Genomic DNA, 18,316 nt, shown 5'->3' on the forward strand with positions numbered 1-18,316 from the left:
CGTGTCCCCCCCCCCCCCCGTGTCCCCCCCCCCCGTGTCCCCCCCCCCCGTGTCCCCCCCCTCCCCCGTGTCCCCCCCCCCCCGTGTCCCCCCCCCCGTGTCCCCCCCCCCGTGTCCCCCCCCCCCGTGTCCCCCCCCCCGTGTCCCCCCCCCCCCCCGTGTCTCCCCCCCCCCCCGTGTCTCCCCCCCCCCCGTGTCCCCCCCCCCGTGTCCCCCCCCCCGTGTCCCCCCCCCCCGTGTCCCCCCCCCCCGTGTCCCCCCCCCGTGTCCCCCCCCCCCCCCGTGTCCCCCCCCCCCCCCCCCGTGTCCCCCCCCCCCGTGTCCCCCCCCCCCGTGTCCCCCCCCCCCCCCGTGTCCCCCCCCCCCCCCCGTGTCCCCCCCCCCCGTGTCCCCCCCCCCGTGTCCCCCCCCCCCGTGTCCCCACCGCATGGACGTCCACGAACGTCCCGTGGAGGTCGGCTTCAGGTCGGAGTCCGATGACGGCGGAGACCAGCGCCGGGTCGCCCTGGAAGAAGTGTGGCTGGGACACGAAGACTGGGGCCCCTTGGGGGAGACACGGGGAGACACGGGGGGGGGAGAGGGGAGACACGGGGAGACACGGTGGGGGGGGAGACACGGGGAGAGACACTGGGAGACACGGGGAGAGAGAGAGAGACACGGGGGGGAGACACGGGGGGGGGGGGGGAGACACTGGGAGAGACACGGGGAGACACGGGGGGGGGGGGGAGAGGGGAGACACGGGGAGACACGGGGGGGGGAGAGGGGAGACACGGGGAGACACGGGGGGGAGACACGGGGAGAGACACGGGGAGACACGGGGGGGGGAGAGGGGAGACACGGGGAGACACGGGGGGGGGAGAGGGGAGACACGGGGGAGACACGGGGGGGGAGAGGGGAGACACGGGGAGACACGGGGGGGGGGAGAGGGGAGACACGGGGAGACACGGGGGGGGGGGAGACACGGGGAGAGACACGGGGAGACACGGGGGGGGGGGAGAGGGGAGACGGGGAGACACGGGGGGGGGGAGAGGGGAGACACGGGGAGACACGGGGGGGGGGAAGACACGGGGAGAGACACGGGGAGACACGGGGGGGGGGGAGAGGGGAGACACGGGGAGACACGGGGGGGGGAGACACGGGGAGAGACACGGGGAGACACGGGGGGGGAGAGGGGAGACACGGGGAGACACGGGGGGGGGGGGAGACACGGGGAGAGACACGGGGAGAGAGACACGGGGGGAGACACGGGGAGAGAGAGACACGGGGAGAGACACGGGGGGAGAGACGCGGGGAGAGACACGGGGAGACACGGGGGGGGAGAGGGGAGACACGGGGAGACACGGGGGGGGGGGGGAGACACGGGGAGAGACACGGGGAGACACGGGGGGGGGAGAGGGGAGACACGGGGAGACACGGGGGGGGGAGAAGGGAGACACGGGGAGACACGGGGGGGGAGAGGGGAGACACGGGGAGACACGGGGGGGGGGAGAGGGGAGACACGGGGAGACACGGGGGGGGGGGAGACACGGGGAGAGACACGGGGAGACACGGGGGGGGGGAGAGGGGAGACGGGGAGACACGGGGGGGGGGAGAGGGGAGACACGGGGAGACACGGGGGGGGGGAGACACGGGGAGAGACACGGGGAGACACGGGGGGGGGAGAGGGGAGACACGGGGAGACACGGGGGGGGGAGACACGGGGAGAGACACGGGGAGACACGGGGGGGGGAGAGGGGAGACACGGGGAGACACGGGGGGGGGAGACACGGGGAGAGACACGGGGAGACACGGGGGGGGGAGAGGGGAGACACGGGGAGACACGGGGGGGGGGGGGGAGACACGGGGAGAGACACGGGGAGACACGGGGGGGGGAGAGGGGAGACACGGGGAGACACGGGGGGGGGGAGACACGGGGAGAGACACGGGGAGACACGGGGGGGGGAGAGGGGAGACACGGGGAGACACGGGGGGGGGGGGGGACACGGGGAGAGACACGGGGAGACACGGGGAGAGAGAGAGAGACACGGGGGGGAGACACGGGGGGGGGGGGGAGACACGGGGAGAGACACGGGGAGAGAGACACGGGGGGGAGACACGGGGAGAGAGAGACACGGGGAGAGACACGGGGGGAGAGACGCGGGGAGAGACACGGGGAGACACGGGGGGGGAGAGGGGAGACACGGGGGAGACACGGGGGGGGGGGGAGACACGGGGAGAGACACGGGGAGACACGGGGGGGGGAGAGGGGAGACACGGGGAGACACGGGGGGGGGGGGGGGGGAGACACGGGGAGAGACACGGGGAGAGAGACACGGGGAGACACGGGGGGGGGAGAGGGGAGAGAGAGAGAGACACGGGGGGGAGACACGGGGGGGGGGGGGAGACACGGGGAGAGACACGGGGAGACACGGGGAGAGAGAGAGAGACCACGGGGGGAGACACGGGGGGGGGTAGACACGGGAGAGACACGGGGAGAGAGACACGGGGGGGAGACACGGAGGATGACAATGAGGCCCTCATCATCATCGTCGTCGTCAGCAGCTATTGACTCCAAGGTCATGGCCACGTCACCCTCCCCCCATGTCCACCCCCCCCTCCCCCCTGCTCCCCCCCCCTCCCCTGCCCCCCCCTGCCCCCCCCTGCCCCCCCCCCTGCCCCCCCCTGCCCCCCCCCTGCCCCCCCCCCTACCGTGGCGACAGGAGCTGAGGTTGAGAGCCCCGGACTGGCTGCAGGGACAGAAGCCCTCGTTGGGGGGGTAGGAGGCTCCGTTGGCGAACAGCGACGGGGCGATGCGGAACCTCCAGGCGGGCAGCCCGCCCTGCCAGAGATGCTCGGAGAACCACAGGTCCAGGGTCCTGGGGGGGGGGGGCACAGGGTGGGGGGGTGAGACACAGGGTGGGGGGGGGGGTGAGACACAGGGTGGGGGGGTGAGACACAGGGTGGGGGGGGGGGTGAGACACAGGGTGGGGGGGTGAGACACAGGGTGGGGGGGTGAGACACAGGGTGGGGGGGTGAGACACAGGGTGAGGGGTGAGACACAGGGTGGGGGGTGAGACACAGGGTGGGGGGGTGAGACACAGGGGGGTGGGGGGGTGAGACACAGGGTGGGGGGGTGAGACACGGGGTGGGGGGGTGAGACACGGGGGTGGGGGGGTGAGACACAGGGTGGGGGGGGGGTGAGACACAGGGTGGGGGGGGTGAGACACAGGGTGGGGGGGGGGGTGAGACACAGGGTGGGGGGGTGAGACACAGGGTGAGGGGTGAGACACAGGGTGAGGGGTGAGACACGGGGTGGGGGGGTGAGACACAGGGTGGGGGGGGGGGGTGAGACACAGGGTGGGGGGGTGAGACACAGGGTGAGGGGTGAGACACAGGGTGAGGGGTGAGACACGGGGTGGGGGGGTGAGACACAGGGTGGGGGGGGGGGTGAGACACAGGGTGGGGGGGTGAGACACAGGGTGAGGGGTGAGACACAGGGTGGGGGGGGGGGGAGACACAGGGTGAGGGGTGAGACACAGGGTGGGGGGGGGGTGAGGACACAGGGTGGGGGGGTGAGACACAGGGTGGGGGGGTGAGACACAGGGTGGGGGGGTGAGACACAGGGTGGGGGGGGGGGGAGACACAGGGTGGGGGGGTGAGACACAGGGTGGGGGGGGGGTGAGACACAGGGTGGGGGGGTGAGACACGGGGTGGGGGGGTGAGACACAGGGTGGGGGGGGGGGGAGACACAGGGTGAGGGGTGAGACACGGGGTGGGGGGGGGGGTGAGACACAGGGTGGGGGGGTGAGACACAGGGTGGGGGGGTGAGACACAGGGTGGGGGGGGGGGTGAGACACAGGGTGGGGGGGTGAGACACAGGGTGGGGGGGGGGACACAGGGTGGGGGGGTGAGACACAGGGTGGGGGGGTGAGACACAGGTGGGGGGGTGAGACACAGGGTGGGGGGGGGTGAGACACAGGGTGGGGGGTGAGACACAGGGTGGGGGGGGGGACACAGGGTGGGGGGGTGAGACACAGGGTGGGGGGGGGTGAGACACAGGGTGGGGGGGGGGGACACAGGGTGGGGGGGTGAGACACAGGGTGGGGGGGTGAGACACAGGGTGGGGGGGTGAGACACAGGGTGGGTGGGGGGTGAGACACAGGGTGGGGGGGTGAGACACAGGGTGGGGGGGGGGGTGAGACACAGGGTGGGGGGGGTGAGACACAGGGGGGGGGGGTGAGACACAGGGTGGGGGGGGGGTGAGACACAGGGTGGGGGGGGTGAGACACAGGGTGGGGGGGTGAGACACAGGGTGGGGGGGGTGAGACACAGGGTGGGGGGGGGGTGAGACACAGGGTGGGGGGGGGGGTGAGACACAGGGTGGGGGGGGGGTGAGACACAGGGTGGGGGGGGTGAGACACAGGGTGGGGGGGGTGAGACACAGGGTGGGGGGGGTGAGACACAGGGTGGGGGGGGTGAGACACAGGGTGGGGGGGGTGAGACACAGGGTGGGGGGGTGAGACACAGGGTGGGGGGGGGGGGAGACACAGGGTGGGGGGGGGTGAGACACAGGGTGGGGGGGGGTGAGACACAGGGTGGGGGGGGTGAGACACAGGGTGGGGGGGGTGAGACACAGGGTGGGGGGGGGTGAGACACAGGGTGGGGGGGTGAGACACAGGGTGGGGGGTGAGACACAGGGTGGGGGGGGGGGTGAGACACAGGGTGGGGGGGTGAGACACAGGGTGGGGGGGGGGTGAGACACAGGGTGGGGGGGGGGGTGAGACACAGGGTGGGAGGGGTGAGACACAGGGTGGGGGGGGTGAGACACAGGGTGGGGGGGGGGTGAGACACAGGGTGGGGGGGTGAGACACAGGGTGGGGGGGTGAGACACAGGGTGGGGGGGGGTGAGACACAGGGTGGGGGGGTGAGACACAGGGTGGGGGGGGGTGAGACACAGGGTGGGAGGGGTGAGACACAGGGTGGGAGGGGTGAGACACAGGGTGGGGGGGTGAGACACAGGGTGGGGGGGGGTGAGACACAGGGTGGGGGGGGTGAGACACAGGGTGGGGGGGTGAGACACAGGGGGGGGGGGGGTGAGACACAGGGTGGGGGGGGGGTGAGACACAGGGTGGGGGAGGGGTGAGACACAGGGTGGGAGGGGTGAGACACAGGGTGGGGGGGTGAGACACAGGGGGGGGGGGGGGTGAGACACAGGGTGGGGGGGGGTGAGACACAGGGTGGGAGGGGTGAGACACAGGGTGGGAGGGGTGAGACACAGGGTGGGAGGGGTGAGACACAGGGTGGGGGGGTGAGACACAGGGTGGGAGGGGTGAGACACAGGGTGGGGGGGGATGCGTCTCTCCCGTGTCTCCCCGTGTCTCCCCGTGTCTCTGCCCGTGTCTCTCCCCGTGTATCTCTCCCCGTGTCTCTCTCCCCGTGTCTCCCCGTGTCTCCCCGTGTCTCTCTCCCCGTGTCTCTCCCCCCGTGTCTCCCCGTGTCTCCCCGTGTCTCTCTCCGTGTCTACCTGCACGTGTCTCTCTCTCCCCGTGTCTCTCCCCGTGTCTCTCTCCCCGTGTCTCTCTCTCCCCGTGTCTCTCCCCGTGTCTCTCTCCCCGTGTCTCCCCGTGTCTCCCCTTGTCTCCCCTTGTCTCTCCGTCTCTCTCTCCCCGTGTCTCTCTCTCCGTGTCTCTCCCCGTGTCTCCCCGTGTCTCCCCCGTGTCTCTCCGTGTCTCCCCGTGTCTCCCCGTGTCTCTCCCCGTGTCTCCCCGTGTCTCCCCGTGTCTCTCCCCGTGTCTCCCCGTGTCTCCCCGTGTCTCTCCCCGTGTCTCCCCCGTGTCTCCCCGTGTCTCTCCCCGTGTCTCCCCCGTGTCTCCCCCGTGTCTCCCCGTGTCTCCCCGTGTCTCCCCGTGTCTCTCTCCCCGTGTCTCCCCCGTGTCTCTCCCCGTGTCTCCCCGTGTCTCCCCGTGTCTCCCCGTGTCTCTCTCCCCGTGTCTCCCCGTGTCTCCTCGTGTCTCCCCCGTGTCTCCCCATGTCTCTCTCCCCGTGTCTCCCCGTCTCTCCCCGTGTCTCCCCATGTCTCTCTCCCCGTGTCTCCCCGTGTCTCTCCCCGTGTCTACCTGCACGTGTCAGGACTGAAGAAGCTGAGTGGCAGGCTCTGGTTGACCAGGGGGGGCCACATCTCACCGGCCGTGCCGGAGATTTGGTTGCAGCGTGCAGAGCGCCAGTAGGGCAGCTGCACGCGGAGAGACACGGGGACACGCGGGGAGACACGGGGAGACACGGTGAGACACGGAGAGACACGGGGAGACACGGGGGAGACACGGGGGAGACACGGGGAGAGACGGGGAGAGACGGGGAGAGACGGAGACACGGTGAGACACGGGGAGACACGGGGAGACACAGGGAGACACGGGGAGACACGGGGGAGACACGGGGAGAGACGGGGAGAGACAGAGACACGGTGAGACACGGGGAGACACGGGGAGACACGGGGAGACACACGGGGAGACACACGGGGAGACACGGGGAGACACGGGGAGACACACGGGGAGACACACGGGGAGACACGGGGGGGAGACGGAGAGACATGGGGAGACACGGGGGGGAGACACGGGGAGACACGGGGAGACACGGGGAGAGACGGAGAGACATGGGGAGACACGGGGGGGAGACACGGGGAGACACGGGGAGACACGGGGAGAGACGGAGAGACATGGGGAGACACGGGGAGACACACGGGGTGACAAGGGGAGAGACGGAGACACGGGGAGAGGCGGGGAGAGACGGAGAGACACGGGGAGACACGGGGGGGAGACACGGGGAGACACGGGGAGACCCAGAGACACACACAGACACACAGAGACACACAGAGACACGGTGAGACACAGGGAGACACGGGGAGACACTTGGAGACACTGGGAGACGTGGGGGAGACACGGGGAGACACAGGGAGACACGGGGAGACACGGGGAGACACGGGGAGACACGGGGGAGACACGGGGAGACACGGGGAGACACTGATAGACAGAGGGAGACACGGGGGAGACACGGGGAGACACGGGGGAGACACGGGGAGACACGGGGGAGACACGGGGAGACACGGGGAGACACGGGGAGACACTGATAGACAGAGGGAGACACGGGGGAGACACGGGGAGACACGGGGGAGACACGGGGAGACACGGGGAGACACGGGGAGAGACGGGGAGACACGGGGGAGAGACAAGGGGGAGACACTTGGAGCCACGGGGAGACACGGGGGAGACACGGGGAGACACGGGGAGACACGGGGAGACACGGGTGAGACAGGGAGACACGGTGAGCCACAGGGAGAGACGGGGAGACACGGGGAGACACGGGGAGACATGGGGAGAGACAGGGAGACACACGGGGAGACACGGGGAGACACGGGGAGACACGGGGAGACACGGGGAGACACGGGGAGACACGGGGAGACACGGGGGACACACGGGGAGACATGGGGAGACACGGGGAGAGACGGGGAGAGACGGAGAGAAGGGGAGAAACACGGGGAGACACGGGGAGACACGATGAGACACGGGGGACACACGGGGAGACACAGGGAGACACACGGGGAGACACGGGGGAGACACAGGGAGACACGGGGGTGAGACACGGGGCGGTACCGTGGTCATGCCGTTCCATGAGACCACTTGGTGGACCCGGCTGATGTCCGTGACGCCCGTCTCCACCACAAACTCACCCGAGTCAGAGTTGTTGAACTGTGGAGACACGGAGACACGCGGAGACACGGGGAGACACGGGGAGAGAGACGGGGAGAGACACGGGGAGACACGGGGAGAGACACAGGGAGACACGGGGAGACACGGGGTGAGACACGTCTCCACCACAAACTCCCCCGAGTCAGAGTTGTTGAACTGTGGAGACACGGAGACACGCGGAGACACGGAGACACGGGGAGAGAGACGGGGAGAGACACGGGGAGACACGGGGAGAGACACAGGGAGACACGGGGAGACACGGGGTGAGACACGTCTCCACCACAAACTCCCCAGAGTCAGAGTTGTTGAACTGTGGAGACATGGAGACACAGGGAGTTAGTGGGAGATTGGTGAACGAGTGGGTGGGTGGATGGGTGAGCGAGTGGGTGGGTGGGTGAGTGGGTGGGTGGGTGGGTGAGTGGGTGGGTGAGCGAGTGAGTGAGCGATTGGTGAGTGGGTGGGTGAGTGGGTGGGTGGGTGAGTGGGTGGGTGGGTGAGTGAGTGAGCGTTTGTTGAGCGAGTGAGTGAGCGAGCGAGTGAGTGAGTGGGTGGGTGCGTGGGTGGGTGAGAGAGTGGGCGAGCGAGCGAGGTGAGCGGGTGAGCAAGTGGGTGGGTGGGTGGGTGAGCGAGTGGGTGGGTGGGTGAGTGGGTGGGTGGGTGAGTGGGTGGGTGAGCGAGTGAGTGAGCGATTGGTGAATGGGTGGGTGAGTGGGTGGGTGGGTGAGTGGGTGGGTGGGTGGGTGAGTGAGTGAGTGAGTGAGCGTTTGGTGAGCGAGTGAGTGAGCGAGCGAGTGAGTGAGTGGGTGGGTGAGCGAGTGGGCGAGCGAGCGAGTGAGCGGGTGAGCGAGGTGGGTGGGTGGGTGGGTGAGCGAGTGGGTGGGTGAGCGAGTGGGTGGGTGGGTGAGTGGGTGGGTGAGCGAGTGAGTGAGTGATTGGTGAGTGGGTGGGTGAGTGGGTGGGTGGGTGAGTGGGTGGGTGGGTGAGTGAGTGAGCGTTTGTTGAGCGAGTGAGTGAGCGAGCGAGTGAGTGAGTGGGTGGGTGGGTGGGTGAGAGAGTGGGCGAGCGAGCGAGTGAGCGGGTGAGCAAGTGGGTGGGTGGGTGGGTGAGCGAGTGAGTGAGCGTTTGGTGAGCGAGTGAGTGAGCGAGCGAGTGAGTGAGTGGGTGGGTGGGTGAGCGAGTGGGCGAGCGAGCGAGTGAGCGGGTGAGCGAGCGATTGCCCAGCGAGCGTGTTGACCGCTCCTCACCCCGGCGAGGAATCCGAACTGATCGGAGGGCCACAGCGTGGGGCTGAGTGCGTGCAGAGCGTGCGCGAGAGGGTCTGCGTAGCCCCAGAGCAGCGCTCCCACGGGCAGCGAGATCACGGCGGAGCCCTCGCCCAGCGCGGACAGCAGCGCGGAGACAGCCGAGCGGAGACGCGGGGACAGGCGCTCGGAGAGCATCGCGGCCACCTGGACACACGGACAGAGACACGGAGACACAGAGACACACAGAGACATGGAGACACACACAGAGAGACACAGAGATACAGAGACACAGCAGCGCGGAGACAGCCGAGCGGAGACGCGGGGACAGGCGCTCGGAGAGCATCGCGGCCACCTGGAGACACGGACAGAGAGACACGGAGACACACACAAAGATACAGAGACAGAGAGACAGAAACACGGAGACACGGAAGCACACAGAGACACACAGAGACACAGACACACGGAGACACGGAGACACACAGAGACACAGACACACGGAGACACGGAGACACACAGAGACACAGAGACAGAGAGACACAGAGACATGGAGACACGGAGAGACGGAGACACACAGAGACACAGAGACACGGGGACATGGAGACACGGAGAGACACAGAGATACAGAGACGCAGAGACACACAGAGACACAGACACACGGAGACACGGAGACACACAGTGACACACAGACACAGACACACAGAGACACACAGACACACGCAGAGGCACAGACACAGAGACACAGTGACACACAGACACACAGAGACACAGAGACACACAGTGACACACAGACACACAGAGACACACAGAGACACAGAGACACACAGTGACACACAGTGACACACAGAGACACACAGAGACACACAGAGACACAGAGACACACAGTGACACACAGACACACGGAGACACACAGTGACACACAGAGACACGGAGACACACAGAGACACACAGTGACACAGAGACACACAGTGACACAGAGACACACAGTGACACAGAGACACACAGTGACACAGAGACACACAGACACACAGTGACACAGAGACACACAGTGACACACAGAGACACGGAGACACACAGAGACACACAGTGACACAGAGACACACAGTGACACAGAGACACACAGTGACACAGAGACACACAGACACACAGTGACACAGAGACACACAGTGACACACAGACACACGGAGACACGGAGACACACAGACACACAGTGACACAGAGACACACAGACACACGGAGACACACAGAGACACACAGAGACACAGAGACACACAGTGACACACAGACACACGGAGACACACAGTGACACACAGACACACAGACACACAGAGACACACAGAGACACAGAGACACACAGTGACACACAGACACACGGAGACACACAGAGACACACAGAGACACAGAGACACACAGTGACACACAGACACACGGAGACACACAGTGACACACAGACACACGGAGACACACAGAGACACACAGAGACACAGAGACACACAGTGACACACAGACACAGACACACAGACACACGGAGACACACAGAGACACACAGAGACACAGAGACACACAGTGACACACAGACACAGACACACAGACACACGGAGACTCACAGTGACACACAGTGACACACAGACACACAGTGACACACAGTGACACACAGACACACAGAGACACACAGAGACACACAGAGACACAGAGACACACAGACACAGACACACGGAGACACACAGAGACACACAGTGACACACAGACACAGAGACACACAGTGACACACAGACACACGGAGACACACGGAGACACACAGAGACACACAGTGACACACAGACACACGGAGACACACAGAGACACACAGAGACACAGAGACACACAGACACAGACACAGAGACACACAGACACACGCAGAGGCACAGACACAGAGACACACAGAGACACTCAGAGACACAGACACACAGAGACACACAGTGACACACAGACACACGGAGACACACAGAGACACAGACACAGACACACAGAGACACAGAGACACACAGTGACACACAGACACAGACACACAGAGACACACAGACACACGCAGAGGCACAGACACAGAGACACACAGAGACACTCAGAGACACAGACACACAGAAAGTGAGTGAGTGAGTGGTGAGTGAGTGGTGAGTGAGTGGTGAGTGTGTGTGTGGGTGAGTGAGTGGTGAGTGAGAGAGTGGTGAGTGTGTGTGTGGGTGAGTGAGTGGTGAGTGAGTGGTGAGTGAGTGAGTGGTGAGTGAGTGAGTGAGTGGTGAGTGAGTGGTGAGTGAGTGAGTGAGTGGTGAGTGTGTGTGTGGGTGAGTGAGTGGTGAGTGAGTGAGTGAGTGGTGAGTGAGTGAGTGGTGAGTGAGTGAGTGGTGAGTGTGTGTGTGGGTGAGTGAGTGGTGAGTGAGTGGTGAGTGAGTGAGTGGTGAGTGAGTGAGTGAGTGAGTGGTGAGTGAGTGGTGAGTGAGTGAGTGAGTGGTGAGTGTGTGTGTGGGTGAGTGAGTGGTGAGTGAGTGAGTGAGTGGTGAGTGAGTGAGTGGTGAGTGAGTGAGTGGTGAGTGAGTGAGTGAGTGGTGAGTGTGTGTGTGGGTGAGTGAGTGGTGAGTGAGTGAGTGAGTGGTGAGTGAGTGGTGAGTGAGTGGTGAGTGAGTGGTGAGTGAGTGGTGAGTGGTGAGTGAGTGGTGAGTGAGTGGTGAGTGAGTGGTGAGTGAGTGAGTGAGTGGTGAGTGAGTGGTGAGTGAGTGGTGAGTGGTGAGTGAGTGAGTGGTGAGTGAGTGAGTGGTGAGTGAGTGGTGAGTGTGTGTGTGGGTGAGTGAGTGGTGAGTGAGTGAGTGGTGAGTGAGTGAGTGGTGAGTGAGTGAGTGGTGAGTGGTGAGGTGAGTGAGTGGTGAGTGTGTGGTGAGTGAGTGAGTGGTGAGTGAGTGAGTGAGTGGTGAGTGAGTGAGTGGTGAGTGAGTGAGTGGTGAGTGAGTGTGTGAGTGGTGAGTGAGTGAGCGAGTGTGTGAGTGGTGAGTGAGTGAGTGAGTGTGTGAGTGAGTGAGTGGTGTGTGAGTGAGTGAGCGAGTGAGTGAGTGTGTGAGTGAGTGGGTGAGTGAGTGAGTGGGTGAGTGGTGAGTGAGTGAGTGAGCGAGTGTGTGAGTGGTGAGTGAGTGAGTGAGTGTGTGAGTGAGTGAGTGGGTGTGTGGTGAGTGAGTGAGTGTGTGAGTGTGTGAGTGAGTGGGTGGGTGAGTGAGTAGGTGAGTGAGTGGGTGAGTGAGTGGGTGAGTGAATGAGTAGGTGAGTGAGTGGGTGAGTGAGTGAGTGAGTGAGTGGGTGAGTGAGTGAGTGAGTGGGTGAGTGAGTGAGTGGGTGAGTGGGTGAGTGAGTGAGTGGTGAGTGAGTGGTGAGTGAGTGGTGAGTGAGTGAGTGGTGAGTGAGTGTGTGAGTGGGTGAGTGAGTGGTGGGTGAGTGAGTGTGTGAGTGAGTGAGTGAGTGTGTGAGTGAGTGTGTGAGTGTGTGAGTGGGTGAGTGAGTGAGTGGTGAGTGAGTGGTGAGTGAGTGGTGAGCTCACCAGAGCAGGCATGTTGAGAGTGGTGAGTGAGTGAGTGGGTGAGTGGGTGAGTGGGTGAGTGGGTGAGTGAGTGGGTGAGTGAGTGGGTGAGTGAGTGGTGAGTGAGTGGTGAGCTCACCAGAGCAGGCATGTTGAGAGTGGTGAGTGAGTCGCTCTCCGAGCCGACCGAGAGCTCCGGTGCGAAGTGGTAAACGCGCCGCTCACGGAACGACACGAGGGGGCGGTCGTAGAAGCGGAGGTCGACCTTGTGTCTCTCTTCTCTACACAGACACACACACACACAGACACACACACACAGACACACACACAGACACACACACACACACAGACACACACACAGACACACACACACACAGACACACACAGACAACAACAACAACCGCCATTCGCCACTAAGTGGCGGTGACGTCACCACGACGCTTGTGCCAGGCCATGTGCACCCTGAGGCCACGTGAAGTGTCGAACGCCCGCTGACAGGAGGTCACGGGGCAGACCCAGGTGCCACGGGTCGACTGACCGAGATGACCGAGATGACTGGCTGATGCACCACCTGTGCCCCCTACTGTACCAACTCGCTGTGCTTTAGCCACCCGGCGATCTGCTCGTTGTTGTGAGCGTCGCTCCTCCGCCCTCCGTTGTTGTTGGAGGGCGACTGCCTCCAACTGCCCAGTAGCGTCCTTCACGAGCCTCCTCCACAGAGGCCGATCTTGACACCGCTGGTACCAGTCATCGGCAAGTCCACTCAGCTCCACGTCCTCCTGTACCACGTCACTCCATCTCTTCTCTAGCCCGTGCCGCGCCCGTTTAGCCCCCTCGATCCGGCCGAACAAAAGCTGTCTAGGCATGCGGTGGCTGGGCATGCGGGCTACATGACCCAGCCAACGCAGCCTTGCCTGCCGGAGGAGCTCACTGATGGGACTTTGCCCAGATCTTTCAAGGACTTGTGAGCTCCTCACACAATCCAGCCTGCAGGTTAAACCCAGGATGGATCGTAGGCAGGCCAGCCTAAATGTTTCCAACCGGCGAAGATGCTCCACTAGGGGGGTCCACGTTTCGCACACACAGACACACACACACACACAGACACACACACACAGACACACACAGACACACACACACAGACACACACACACACAGACACACACACACAGACACACACACACAGACACACACAGACACACACACACAGACACACACAGACACACACAGACACACAGACACACACAGACACACAGAGACACAGACACAGAGACACACACACACACAGACACAGAGACACACAGAGACACAGACACAGAGACACACAGACAAACACACACAGACACAGACAGACACACAGACAGACAGACACACACAGTGTGTGTGTTTGACTGTGTGTCTGTGTGTGTGTCTGTGTGTGTGTGTCTGTGTGTGTGTGTCTGTGTGTGTGTGTCTCTGTGTCTGTGTCTCTGTGTGTCTGTGTGTGTCTGTGTGTGTGTGTCTGTGTGTGTGTGTCTCTGTGTGTGTGTGTCTGTGTGTGTGTGTCTCTGTGTGTGTGTGTCTGTGTGTGTGTGTGTCTGTGTGTGTGTCTGTGTGTGCGTGTCACTGTGTGTGTGTGTCTGTGTGTGTCTGTGTGTGTGTCTGTGTGTGTGTGTCTGTGTGTGTCTGTGTGTGTGTGTGTGTCTGTGTGTGTGTGTCTGTGTGTGTCTGTGTGTGTGTGTGTGTCTACCTGTAGGTGAAGGGGCCACGCTGGGACACTCGTGGCTTGTGTCCGCGCTGCACGACGTCTTCGGCGTTGTCCACGTGGTAGAGGAAGACGCGCAGGTGGAAGGGCACGGGGACGTCGCGCCACGCTCGGAACGTCTCCCCACCGTCCTCACGCAGAGACAGACGCTGCAGGGAGACACGGGGAGAGACACGGGGAGAGACTCGGAGAGAGAGAGACACGGGGAGAGAGACACGGGGAGAGACACGGGGAGAGACACGGGGAGAGACACGGGGAGAGACTCGGAGAGAGAGAGACACGGGGAGAGAGACACGGGGAGAGACACGGGGAGAGAGACACGGGGAGAGACACGGGGAGAGAGACACGGGGAGAGAGACACGGGGAGAGACACGGGGAGAGACACGGGGAGAGGGAGACACGGAGAGAGAGACACGGGGAGAGAGACACGGGGAGAGGGAGACACGGAGGGAGAGACACGGGGAGAGAGACACGGGGAGAGAGACATGGAGGGAGAGACACGGGGAGAGAGACACGGTGAGAGAGACACGGGGAGAGAGACACGGAGGGAGAGAGTGGAGGGAGAGACACGAGATAGAGACACACAAGAGAGAGACACAATATAGATGGAGAGAGACACGAGTTAGAGAGAGACACGAGTTAGAGAGAGACACGGAGAGAGACACGGTGCGACGGAGCCCATCTCACCTTGTCCATCTCCGCGCGCATGATCTGCCTGAAGTAGACGAGAGACAGAGTCCCCAGAGCCAGGCAGAGAGCGGCGGACACGGACACGCACAGGCAGCGCAGAGACAGCATCGTCATCACACGCACCGTCGCTCCTGCAGACACGCACAGAGACACGCACAGAGACACGCACAGAGACACGCACAGGCAGCGCAGAGACAGCATCGTCATCACACGCACCGTCGCTCCTGCAGACACGCACAGAGACACGCACAGAGACACGCACAGAGACACGCACAGAGACACGCACAGAGACACGCACAGAGACACGCACAGAGACACGCACAGAGACACGCACAGAGACACGCACAGAGACACGCACAGAGACACGCACAGAGACACGCACAGGCAGCGCAGAGACAGCATCATCATCGCACGTCCCCTCGCTCCTGCAGACACGCACAGAGACACGCACAGAGACACGCACAGAGACACGCACAGAGACACGCACAGAGACACGCACAGAGACACGCACAGAGACACGCACAGAGACACGCGCAGAGACACGCACAGAGACACGCACAGGCAGCGCAGAGACAGCATCGTCATCGCACGCACCGTCGCTCCTGCAGATGTAGTGGTGGTGTTGACGTGCGCCGACAGTGATGGATCACGGGGCGGCGCGGGGTGCGGGGTTGGGCACGCGATGTGAGCGTGGTGTGGACGCGCGCGCCGGGAGTGAGGGATGACGGGGCGGCGCGGCGTGGGTGGTGAGGCGCGCTGACACGAGGTGGGAAAAGAGGATCGTAGCCAGCGCCCAGTGATTGGTCAAATGGGAGGGGTGCTCTCAGCGACGTCCGCAGGAGGTGCATAATGGGGGACGCGCGAGAGCACTCGGGGTGGTTGTTAACCAGTTGAAGATCGAAGACGGAGTTGAAGAGGTAGTGCCCTGAGACCCCTAGTCCCGCTGTCCTTGTCAGGACCGGGGGGCCCTGTGTGGCTCGGAGGCGAGACTGTGGGACCCGTGGTCCGACGCCCATGTGGGTCGGGACTGTGGGACCCAGAGTCGAGAGGGACACCCCGGCTGGGTGTGTTCCGAGAGGCTACGGGGCGTAAGAGCCCGTGTTGGTGTAGCCAGGAGAACCGTGTGGGTTAGGCTGGTGTTAGCCACCCGAGTAACTGAGTGGGTGTTAGTCACCCGAGTAACTAAGTGGGTGTTAGTCACCCGTGTAACAAAGTTGGTGAATAAAAGAGTGTGCTACCCGTGAAGTCGTCTCCCGCCGAGTTACTACATTACACAGACACGCACAGAGACACGCACAGGCAGCGCAGAGACAGCATCGTCATCGCACGTCCCCTCGCTCCTGCAGACACGCACAGAGACACGCACAGGCAGCGCAGAGACAGCATCATCATCACACGTACCGTCGCTCCTGCGGACACGCCAGAGACGCACACGGGGACGAGAGTGGAGAGTGAGCGAGTGAAAAGAGTGAGCGAGAGAGCGAGAGAGTGAGCGAGTGAAAGAGTGAGCGAGAGAGCGAGAGAGTGAGCGAGTGAAAGAGTGAGCGAGAGAGTGAGCGAGTGAAAGAGTGAGCGAGAGAGCGAGCGAGTGAGCGAGAGAGTGAGCGAAAGAGTGAGCGAGAGAGCGAGTGAGCGAGCGAGTGAGCGAGAGAGTGAGCGAGAGAGCGAGCGAGAGAGAGTGAGCGAGCGAGAGAGAGAGGTGGGGGTTTACATAAAGCAAAGATTAAAAATAAAATACGAAATGATGAACGAAGCAAAGTGCCGACTACACCGAGCATCTTCTTGTTTCCACTGATCGTAAACAAAAAAGAGAGAGAGAGACGCACACGGACGAGAGAGACGCATACCAGAGGTCGCAAACGGGTTTTGATTCCTTACCCATACCCGTACCCGTACCCGGCCGCACCAGGGTCGCAAACGGCTACCCGTACCCAGGCGGGTACGGAAAGCCGGGTATCAGGTAGGGTACGGGTATCGGGTACCCGATTGCGACCTCTGACACACACGGACTGGAGAGACGCGCACGGACAAAGATTGCCCCACCCCACCCCCCTGTCCTTCCTCTCACCTCAACTGGCGGTGGGAGGAGCCGGATAACAAATTGGCCAATCAGGGCACAGGCCGAGAGCGTGGCCACGTGGAGTCTCTCACGGGGGGCGCGAGTGGAAGCGAGAACTCCGCCGTGACCCAGGCGGCCGCGTTGAGCTGCTGTTCAACGTCGCGGGTGGAGGGTCCGGGCCAAGTCCCGGGAGATCACTGCTTGTTGAGAGGACGCATCAAGATGGGGGGGGCACAGGTGTTAATGCGGAGAGTTTACCCTGGAGTGGAGGAAGGGTCACGGAAGGGTCACGGAAGGGTCACGGCGGAAGGGTCACGGGTTCCCGAGGAACATCCGTGAACCCGAATTTTCCGCACGTCGGAAGCCGACCGGACGCTTCCACCCCCCCCCACCACCCACCCTCCCCCCCCCCCATCCCACACCCCCCACCGCCACCGCCAAATTCAAACGCCGAAATCTCCACGGCCGGAAGCGGCCGCAAAGCCTCCCAGCGCCGTGAAGCATCGTCGCCCCGCGTCTACAATGGCCGCCGTGTCTCCAATGGCTGCCGCGTCTTCAATGGCCGCCGTGTCACCAATGGCTGCCGCGTCTTCAATGGCCGCCGTGTCACCAATGGCCGCCGTGTCTACAATGGCTGCCGCGTCTTCAATGGCCGCCGTGTCACCAATGGCCGCCGCGTCTTCAATGGCTGCCGCGTCTACAATGGCCGCCGCGTCTCCAATGGCCGCCGTTTCTCCAATGGCTGCCGTGTCTCCAATGGCCGCCGTGTCTCCAATGGCCGCCGCGTCTACAATGGCCGCCGTGTCTCCAATGGCTGCCGCGTCTCCAATAGCCGCCGCGTCTCCAATGGCCGCCGTGTCTCCAATGGCTGCCGTGTCTCCAATGGCCGCCGTGTCTCCAATGGCCGCCGTGTCTCCAATGGCCGCCGCGTCTTCAATGGCCGCCGCGTCTACAATGGCCGCCGCGTCTCCAATGGCCGCCGCGTCTCCAATGGCCGCCGTGTCTCCAATGGCCGCCGCGTCTACAATGGCCGCCGCGTCTCCAATGGCCGCCGCGTCTCCAATGGCCGCCGTGTCTCCAATGGCCGCCGTGTCTCCAATGGCCGCCGCGTCTCCAATGGCCGCCGCGTCTCCAATGGCCGCCGCGTCTCCAATGGCCGCCGCGTCTCCAATGGCCGCCGCGTCTCCAATGGCCGCCGCGTCTCCAATGGCCGCCGCGTCTTCAATGGCTGCCGTGTCTCCAATGGCCGCCGTGTCACCAATGGCTGCCGTGTCTCCAATGGCCGCCGCGTCTTCAATGGCTGCCGTGTCTCCAATGGCCGCC

General features: G+C 64.0%; 1 protein-coding gene across 1 annotated transcript; it reads right to left on the bottom strand.

Moving 5' to 3' along the window:
• Positions 1 to 409: 409 nt before the first annotated feature.
• LOC144955111 (scavenger receptor class B member 1-like) lies at positions 410 to 17,374 on the bottom strand (the record flags this gene model as incomplete). Its single annotated transcript, XM_078885447.1, has 10 exons — positions 17,003 to 17,374; positions 15,529 to 16,274; positions 14,932 to 15,065; positions 14,230 to 14,393; positions 12,640 to 12,781; positions 8,966 to 9,169; positions 7,626 to 7,721; positions 6,096 to 6,211; positions 2,689 to 2,855; positions 410 to 543 (listed from the first exon to the last, which is right to left on the bottom strand). Coding segments are annotated over exons 3-10 (1,140 nt in total), but the record flags the coding sequence as incomplete, so codon positions are not given.
• Between the last annotated feature and the right edge of the window lie 942 nt (positions 17,375 to 18,316).

The sequence above is a fragment of the Lampetra fluviatilis genome, unplaced genomic scaffold (genome assembly GCF_964198595.1).
Source record: "Lampetra fluviatilis unplaced genomic scaffold, kcLamFluv1.1 SCAFFOLD_666, whole genome shotgun sequence".
In the NCBI taxonomy this organism is placed as follows: domain Eukaryota; kingdom Metazoa; phylum Chordata; class Hyperoartia; order Petromyzontiformes; family Petromyzontidae; genus Lampetra; species Lampetra fluviatilis.